The 10617-nt window shown below is 35.2% G+C and overlaps 1 protein-coding gene across 1 annotated transcript; it reads left to right on the plus strand.

Annotated features, from left to right (window-relative positions):
- The first annotated feature begins 238 nt into the window (after window positions 1–238).
- LOC109675804 (olfactory receptor 5AC1-like) lies at window positions 239–1159 on the plus strand. Its single transcript, XM_020152415.1, has one exon. The coding sequence runs from the start codon at window positions 239–241 to the stop codon at window positions 1157–1159; it is 921 nt and encodes a 306-aa protein (XP_020008004.1).
- The last annotated feature ends 9458 nt before the right edge of the window (window positions 1160–10617 follow it).

Genomic DNA, 10617 nt, shown 5'->3' on the forward strand with positions numbered 1-10617 from the left:
ATAAAGTGTATAATTATTTTTATACTTAATTCTGTATAAGATATCACATTATTTACATAATTTACAGTAAAATACTTTAAAAATCCTTATAGTTCATAGTATAAAGTACTTCATATGTTTACCCATCATATCTATTGATTTAGCAGCATGTGTGATATTGCATTCAATGTTATTTTGCATGAATATTGACAATTTTTACTTTATCCTTCTCTCATTGCAGTGAGCACTTAGAGGGAATATGATGGAGGCAAACAAGACTCTAGTGACTCAGTTTGTTCTCAAAGGAATAACAGATCGTCTAGAGCTGCAAGTTCCCCTGTTCCTGGTGTTCTTGTTGATTTATGTCACCACCATGGTAGGCAACATTGGATTGATTTTTCTCATCTGGAGGGACACCCACCTTCACAGCCCCATGTACTTTTTCCTTAGCAGTTTAGCTTTTGCAGATGCATGTACTTCATCATCAGTGACTCCAAAGATGCTTATGAATTTTTTAACAAAGAATAACATGATATCTGTATTTGAGTGTTTCACCCAATTTTATTTTTTTTGTTACAGTGCAACCACAGAATGTTTGCTCCTGGTAGTGATGGCCTATGACCGCTATGTAGCCATATGTAATCCTTTGCTCTACCTAGTGGTGATGTCCAACAGACTCTGCACTTGGCTGATAAGTGTATCATATGTAATTGGTTTTCTGCACCCCATAATTCATGTAGGATTATTATTTAGATTAAGTTTCTGTAGGTCCAACATAATAGATCATTTCTACTGTGAAATATTGCCACTATATAAAATTTCTTGCACTGACCCATCTATTAATGCATTAGTGGCTTTTATTTTTGCTGCTTTTACACAAGCTATTACTTTCATGAGTATCATCATTTCTTATATCCATGTCCTCTTTGCCATCCTGAAAAAGAAGTCTGAGAAGGGCAGAAGCAAAGCCTTCTCCACCTGTAGTGCCCATCTACTCTCTGTGTCTTTGTTCTATGGCACTCTTTTCTTCATGTATGTGCGTCCTGGGTCTGGCCCAGATAAATATCAGGATAAAATGTATTCGCTGTTCTACACCATTATAATTCCTCTGCTAAACCCATTTATTTATAGCCTTAGAAATAATGAAGTTTTAGGTGCATTGAGAAAGTTAATAAAATAATAACTATTTTCCAGAAAACTTTCATGGTTCTATTTTCCCCTTTTAAAATCCATTGTAATATATGGTCAAGTATTTTGCACATGGTAGAGAGGTCATATGTTGCTAAATAAAGTAAATAAAACTTCGATTATACATGCTTGTCTAATAAGTTATTATGACCATCCAAGAGTTACTGAGGACTTTAAGTTCAAACCCCAGGTATTTGTTGCTTAATCCATACTCAAAAATGAAATTGAAATAATCAAATTACTGTCATTGTAACTTTAATGAACTCTTGGATTTACAGATATTATATTTTAAGACTCTTTCAATATATATTCTTCTATAGGAAGACTTATAAATTCTTTGTATAAAACATATTTATACCCTCCTAAATATTTCTTTTTTTTCATTTATTCATATGCGCATACAATGTTTGGGTCATTTCTCCCTCCTGCCCCCTACCCCCTCTCTCTCCCCCCAAACTCCTCGCTTCTAGGCAGAAACTGTTTTGTCCTTGTCTCTAGTTTTGTTGAAGAGAGAGTAAAAACAATACTAAAGACAAAGCATTTTTGCTAGTTGAGATAGGGATAGCTATACAGGGAGATTCTTAGCATTGTTTCCATGTACAAATGTGTTACATTCTAAGTTGATTCTTCTAGAACTTACCTTTTCTCTAGTTCCTGATCCCCTTCTCCTATTGACCTCTGTCGCTTTACTAAATATTTCCTCAGTAAGTTCTTCTTCAAATGTTCTCTTCAATAAATATCTTTAATTATCCAAAAAATATTTAAACTAAAGGAATATTGATAAAGTGAATATGAGAATTCATACCCTCCTAAAGAATTAAAAATGAGAATTATTACTTTTGAAGAATAAAGTATTTCTATTGTACTCATTGAAAGCTACCAGAATTTAATAATTAAAAACAAACAAATGTAACATATTTTATTGAAAATAATTATGAACATTCTAAGTTCTTATAAATGCTTTTAATTTATTAAGTAGTACTGTAGAACACATAATTCTTTACCCACAGATACCAATTAAATATTGTATTTCCTAGAATAGACACCTACATCAAAAGATCAGGCATGTTTGATCAATGCATAATTAAATAACATAACTTAACTTTTTCCTTACCTAAACGGTTTTCTGTCAGGCTATTGTGTAAGTCTGTACTCTATTTTTATTACTTTCCTAGATGTCATCTTGCGAATATGTGCAATAAGTTTCTGCATACGTTTGATACTGTTTTTTTTTATTCATAGTAATAATTTGTTGAATCCTATTACCCAAAGATCAAGGTGGGACAAACTGGCTTCAGGTGCAATATGTTTTGGACCCAGTTTCTTCAGAATCCATTTCCTGTACCTGATCTGCACTGTGCCTACAGCTGTGTGGACTCCAATCCAAGTTGATCACTTCCTGTGACTGCAGAATCTCTGTAAAAGTTACTGTCTCCATTCCACCCTGGTCTAGCTTAGCTTTCTCACTTCTTAAATGTGCCATACACACTGTGTGGCTGTAAGTTTGCTAAATGTCAATATATAGACTTTCTCATCTACATACTTTTATTGTCTCAAGAACAAAACCCTACTAATTTCCAGAGTGACCTGCATTGTAGAGAATTACAGTCTATATAATTTTTTTAGCCAGATGAATTGAGAACAGGATTTCCAATTCATAGCCTACCTTGTGAAAAATGTCCAGAGGAAGTTCCATGGTTAATGGGATAAATGTTTGCAAATAGTTAACACCAAGAATTTAATTTCCTCCTCCAACATATTTCTTTCTATGACCTCCTGAGATAAGAAAAAAACTACTACTTGATTTTTTAAATTAAGATAGTCTTAAAGAGTATATATTCAAAATTCATTCATGTCCTTCTTAGTGATATCTTTCACTAGGTTTTAGAAACTGAGTTCTGTTCTTTATTTTCATGACTAGAGGGTTTTGAGCTTGCTATTTGCTAAAAGCAAGATGTGGTGATGTAGTAATAGTAGGAATAGTCTACTTCTTCTGGTCCTGGGGGAACTGAGGAAATCAGGATGGCAATGGTTGGGAAGGATCAGATATGAGGATTTTAATTTTCTCCTGTAGAGAAGAATGGGAATTTGGTAAGAGTAAAAGTCAGGTAGATGGACAGAAGGTAGTATGATTTCTGTCGCAGTTGTAACAAATTTACAGAGCTGTGTTCCTTTCTGGGGGCTCCATGAGAGAATTTCTCCATTTCCTATACCAGCTTGTATTGGCCACTCAAACACTTCGACTAATGGGCCTCTTCCTCCATCTTCAAAATCAGCACTGATGCAAGTGTTTGTGCCTGTCTTTTGTCACCACACATTCATTTGACTCTGACTCTTTTGGTGTCCATTCCACTTCCTTGAGGCCTTTGTGCTAACATTGGGCAAACCCAGATAATCAAGGACATTCTTTCTATTTTTAGGTTGGCTTATTAGCAACTTTTAATTTCCTCTTTGTCTAACATGTTGACAGGTTTGGGGGCTAGGATGTAGACTCTCAGGCTTTATCTTCCTGTCACAGGTAGTCTATTATAGAGAGATTGTTGCCTAGATTTCTATTTATGGCACTAGAAAATAATTTTTCTAAGTCTCCTCTTTCCTTACCAGGCTATATCAATATAAATATGGTCTCCCAGTGTGTACATCTAGGAGTTTCCCTAAAATTTAGTTTTGTAAGCTGTTGTCCGTCACTTCTTTGTATGCCCAGGAACTAGAAATTGTGCAATGTTTGAAAACAGCCATGAAATTGATGCTTGAAAAGGATGAGGTAACTACCAGCTGTGGGTGGGTTTGGACACATAGATGAAGGACATAACAACATAGACTCTCAGAGTTGACCCCATCATGTAGAGCTGAGAGAACTGGAACAGCCTTGGAAAGCAGTCAGCCATTTCAAACAAGAGAAAGCAGATCCCATGTTTTTATAGGCTCATAAATATTGTCTATAAAATCTGGGAATATCTCCAGTCCATGAAAGTCAGGGGGTATTCTTAGGATAGAGATTAGTCTTAAGGATATTCACTCTGCTCTCAGAAGATCACATGACACCCTTGTCCCATATTCTTATGGAATATCTATATTACTCAGCTTTTTATCTCTGTGACATAATGCCTGAATTAAAAAACTTCAAAGAAAGAAAGAGTATTATTGTTGTTCAAACTTAACCAGAGATTTCATGCCATGGTCACTTGGCCTGGTTCTTTTTCGCTTGTATAGGGGCAGAATATCACAGAAGAAGCATGTTGTGGAGGAAAGCTGCTCACCTCAGCAGCTAGGAAGTAAAAAGAGTGGAAGTGTGGAAGTAATCATGACAAAGTTGTTACTTCAAGAGCACACCCTCAATTAAATAATTAACTCCCACTAGGACTCATCTCTTAAAGTTTCTATTATCTCCAAATAGCACCTTCAGTTAGGCACCAAGATTTCAACTGAGAAGGTTTTGGGGGAAGATAAAAGCTCAAAACCAGAGCACCAGCTCAGAAATAAAGATTTTTAAAATATGAAAATTCAATATTTTCCTGTGACTTAGGGTGTGGTGGATCTTGCTATACATAGTCTGCACTGCTTAGTGAAATTATTGACTAGTTATACAGACTCTGGCCATCTCTAAGCTGGATTATAACTCCTTGAAAGATAGAATGAGAAGTAGGAAAATAATGGACAAACCATTAACACCTATTTTTGAGCTCTGAACCTTTTGAAAGAATGATTAATCAGTGAGAACTCCCAAGTCCAACAATGATAGCTCAGTTCAAATGCCTCTGCACATCAAAATAAATGGTCACCAGATAGAAGAGGCAGCCTACAGAATGGGAGACAATATTTGCCAGCTAGAAAACTGACAAGGGACTAATAACCAGCAGAATACACACAGAGTTCAAAAAACTACCTCCTCCCCCAAAAAATCAATGACTCAGTGAAGAAATGGGAAAATAAACTGAACAGAGATTTTTCAAAGGAAATTTATTTTATTTTATTTTTTTGTTCATTTATTCACATATGCATTCATTGTTTGTGTCATTTCTCCACCCTGGCCCCCTCCCCTCCTCAGTTTCAAGCAGGTCCCGTTCTGCCCTTGTGATTGATTTTGTTAAAGAAAAGACATAAGCATAAAAAGAAAGACAAAGCATTTTTGCTAGTTGAGTTAAGGATAGCTATATAGAAAGATTCCTACTATTGCTCTCATGTACAAATGTGTTACGACCCATGTTGATTCAACTCTAACTGATCTTTACACTGGTTCCTGATCCCCTGCTAGTGATAACCTGTCATTTTAAGGTTTCTGTATGAGTTCCTCTGGAGTGGGGACATCAAATGCTTTCATGTTTTGGGTTTTTTACCTATTCCTATATCTCCCATATGTGTTCTCCTCTTGTCTTGTGATCCAAGTCCAACAACATTTGCCCTAGATCTAAAGTCTGCATATGAGGGAGAACATATGATTTTTGGTCCTCTGAGCCTGGCTGACCTCGCTCACAATGATGTTCTCCAGTTCCATCCATTTACCTGCAAATGATAATATTTCATTTTTCTTCATGGCTGAGTAAAATTCCATTGTGTACAAGTACCACATTTTCTTGATCCACTCATCAGTAGTGGGGCCTCTTGGTTGTTTCCATAATTATAAATGCTGTAATAAACATGGGTGTGCAGGTGCCTCTGGAGTAACCTGTGTTGCATTCCTTTGGGTATATCCCCAGGAGTGGGATTGCTGGATCATGGGAGAAAATATTTGCCAGCTATACATCAGACAAGGGCCTGATAACTAGAATGTACAGGGAACTTAAGAAACTAAACTCTCCTAAAGTCAATGAACCAATTAAGAAATAGGCAACTGAACTAAAGAGAACTTTTTCAAAAGAAGCAATTCAAATGGCCAAAAAACACATGAAAAAATGCTGACCGTCTCTGGCCATAAAGGAAATGCAAATCAAAACCACACTAAGATTCCACCTCACCCCTGTGAGAATAGCCATCATCCAAAACACCACCAACAACAAGTGCTGGCGAGGTTGTGGGAAAATACAAACCCTAATCCACTGCTGGTGGGAATGCAAGCTGGTGCAACCACTCTGGAAAAAAATTTGGAGACTTCTTAAAAATCTAAACAAAGGAAGAAATTTAAATGGCCAAAAAAAAAAAAAAAAAAAAAAAGACATGCTCAACATCCCTGGCCATAAAGGAAATTCATCTCAAAACCATGTTAAGATTCCACCTCACTCCTGTTAGAATGGCTATCATCAAGAACACAAACAACAACAAATGTTGGCAAGCAGTTAAAAAGGAACCCTCATACACTGTTGGAGGGAATGTAAGCTAGAACAACTATGGAAAACAGTATGGAGAGTCCTAAAAAACTAAATATAGAATTACCATATGATTCAGCAATACTACTCTTAAGGATATACCTGAAAGAACATTAAGTTAGGTTACTCCAAAGGCACCTGCACACCCATGTTGATTGCAGCATTATTCACAATAACTAAGCTATGGAAACAGCCAAGATGCCCACTACTGATGAATGGATTAAGAAAATGTGGTATTTACAGACAATGGAATTTTATTCAGCCATAAAGAAGAATGAAATTTTGTCATTTGCAGATAAATGGATAGAATTATAGAACATCATCTTAAATAAAGTTAGACATCTTCAGAAAGCCAAACACTGCCTGTTTTCTCCAAAATGTGGTATATAGACCCAATACAAATGCTAGCAATATTATGAAAAACAGGTCATGCTAAGGGGAGGTTATATATGAGAGAGGGAAGGTAAAAGAAAGACCTTAAAAAGGTGAATATGGTTGATGTACTCCTATATAAGAATGAATATAAAAACCTGTTGAAATCACCATAAGAAGGATACTAAAGTAGAAAGGAGAAAAATAGAGGGTATGAACAAATGAGGTTATAATATATTTATATATGGCAATGTCACATTATTTATTAAACAAATAAAATATCATTTTTTTTTTACAAAAACTGAAAACAAGATGGCAGAACAGGTCCTGTCTGGGGTGTTGGTGCCAGGGAGAAGGTGGATATTGGGTGAGGGTTTAGGAGGGTGAATGTGGTGCAAATATTGTGTACACATTTATGAAAATGGAAAAATGAGACCTGTTAAAATTATTTCAGGAATTAGGGGGTGAATTCAACTAAGATATATTGTAAGAACTTTTGCAAATGTCACAATGTAACCACAGCACAACAATAAAAAAAATAAGCAGTGGCTGAGATACGTTATAGAAATAAACTTTTGAGAATATCTTCAAAGTCTCCATTCAGGGAGAAAAAAACAGCCCTTTAGCTTGTTATGCAAAAGACAGTGTGAGAGTTCCTGGGAGCTCAGGAAGTCCCACCAGTCTCCAAAGATTCATTCAGCTCACTGAGTACCTGTCTCTACACAAGTGAGACAGCTAAGCAGAGATGAGGTTATAACTCTAGCTAGGAGTGTTTGTAGGAGAGGAGAAGACAAGGAACTCTTGGATTTGGGAACAAGGCCTACATTCGTGACACACTTACAATGATAATTACTCAACTTCAAGTTAAGACTCACTTTTTGTTTATTCCTATGGCTGATGCCATAGCTGGGGTACCTAGAACAAGAATGAGGTGTAATGTGGGTGAAGGCATTCCTTCTAGGAGGAAAGACTTTCATCTGATAGCTCATTTTTCTTCATCAAACTGCAATGATCTGCAAAATGGAAAGAAAATTAGATACAGAATAAAGTTCTTTTTTGAGTTGAACGTGCATCTAAAATAGAAGTATTGAGCACATTCAAGTTTTGTTGACGGAGAGTACGACCTGACAAGATGACAGAAATTACTAATTTTCATTTTTATTTTACCATGGCTGTAAACCCATAATTATTATCAATTTTCTGTATGTAAAAGAGGTGTATCTACATTTGTTATAGAGGAAATGCAAATGAAATGAAGGAATTTGACTACTAACATCAAAAACAGGAATTTGTGTTGAAATAACATTTACTAAATTTCTTTACCTTACATTTGGAGAACTAAGAATAGAGCTTGGAAACATATTACAGATTTCTGTAAACTCTAATATAACTATGTGCTAAGATTGCTCATTTATGTTATAAAGAATATATGAAATAAAAGAAATTAAAAATTGTATTTTCTCACTGAAGTAATGGAGAAAAGAGGAAAACAGGCAGGAAAATGAAGCATGTTGATGATTGTGTCCTAGTTTGACCTTATCAGACTCAAACATGGAATGGGACAAATGTGTGGCTGTTATCATTGTCCTTTTCTTCCTTTCCTTTCAAGAAAGATCAAGGACACTAACAACATTAAGTCTGAAATTGGCAGAATTAACTCAAACCACAGGATTTCCTTGACCTAAATGATTGCTTTTAGTCCTATGTCAATAAGATCTACACCTTTGAGAAGACATGAGTTAACTTCATATGAAATTGCTACTGTATGACTCATTCCTTCAATAACAGTGCCCCAAATTACTCCAGATCTAGTGAATGTGGACAGGGCCCAATATTCACGACCATTTATGCACTATTAAAAAGTCTTTTCCCAACAGACAAAGGAAGCATTCAGAGACCCTCTTCTTGATAAGATCATTATTTTTCAGATCTTGCAATCCAGTGATTGAGTATTCTGGAAAACACATTAATAAAAAATTGCCAAAGTCTCATTGGAAGGAGCCAATCAGGTTTTGTTTTTCAACCTTTCATACAACAGTTAAATTACAGGATATGGAAGCTTGCGTACACAGCTTTCAGTTAAAGAAATCCCCACTTGGATTTGACTTAAAACTAAGGTCATACTTGGAAATATTTCCCTCATCAAGTAACCTCACAAAGTTGACAGCTGTCCAAAGTGACCAATTAAGACCATTGTCATCATAATTAAACTGCTTTCTATTTAATAATTCTATTAAACTTTAAAATTTAAAAACCCTTTTAAAGGGAGTAAGTGAAATTCCCTTCAATGGAATTTCACTTATATATTCAATAATATATTTCACTTATATATTCAATGGAATGTTGAATATGTGCCCCTATTAATGAAAAACCTGACATATTCTTTTAGCTTTTTCCTAGTAGGCATTTACCCCAAAGAATCTGGACACAGCCCCAACAAAACTAATATGATTTCAATTATATATCTTATTAATTCTCATCTGGAAAAAGATCCTTTTTTATTTTAATGATAACTCTGTTGGTTCCTCCAGGATTCCTCATTTTCTAATTGTGTAGTGAAACTCTTTGTATTACACATTCTCAATGGAATCATACAAAGTTGTTTCCTACATTTAATCATTACCAATACTGTGACACTACAAATTCCCCTGGACTAGATATTATAGTCCCAAATTCTATAGCATTTTCTTCCTTCTACTCATATTCAGTGATTGGAAACTCTGCTTGCTCATTAGTTCTTAAGGAAAAACAAAGTAAATGATTGTAAATTGCCCATATCAAGAACATCAAATTGTACTTCTATCACTATGAGAAACAAAAAAAATTTCTAATGCAACATCACTGTATATGAGAAACTTTCCCCAAATAGCACAGCTATTGTAGATTGAGACAGTTGCTATCAATATTCAGATACAAAAAGCTATCTGTGAAAATGAAGCCATCAATACTGATTCATGTGTTCATAAGATATACCTTATAACAGCAATCTACACAGCATTAACTCTCTACTTATGTGTAACTCTGGATAGTATTGATTTATAAAAATTTTGATTCCTCATAGCTAATAAGGGTGAATATAGTACAAATACTGTAAATACATGTATATAAATGGAAAAATGAGAACTGTTGAAACTATTCTGGGAATGGGGGGAAGAGGAGATAAAGGAGAATGGTGGAGGGGGTGAATTCAAGTATGATATATTTGATATATTGTAAGAACTTTTATAAATCCCACAGTGTACCCTCTTCCAGAAAAACAATAAAAAACTAAAACATTAAAAAAGTAAATGTTTAAAACAACCCCCTCTAAATTATAAAAATTATAAATAGTTCTAAGACTTTAGAAAAAGGTTTCATGTTACAATGTCACTTTCATCTAAGCCTTAACTGATATTTCTACCTTTGCTTTCACATCATTGCAAAAAAAGGTAAGTCTTTAACACCCAAAGTATCTAAAATAAAGGCATATTGCTGATGTTTTAATTTTTATCTGGGATGTCCCCCAAAGACCCATGTGGTTAAGGCTTGGTCACCAACCTATGTAACTACTGGGAGATGGCACATGTTTTAAAAGGTGGGTGCTAGTGCAGGGTCATTGTACTGAGCCCTTGAAGAGAATAGTGAAGCAGCAGATCCTTCTCTTTCTCTTTCCCTTCTTGTATGTCATTATATGAGCAGATTTTCTCTTCTATGCTTCCTCCACCATATTGTTCCACATCAACACAAGCCAAAATGACACAAGAGACCATGAATTGAAACCTCTGAAATAATGAAC

The sequence above is a fragment of the Castor canadensis genome, chromosome 5, assembly GCF_047511655.1.
Source record: "Castor canadensis chromosome 5, mCasCan1.hap1v2, whole genome shotgun sequence".
NCBI classification, from domain to species: domain Eukaryota; kingdom Metazoa; phylum Chordata; class Mammalia; order Rodentia; family Castoridae; genus Castor; species Castor canadensis.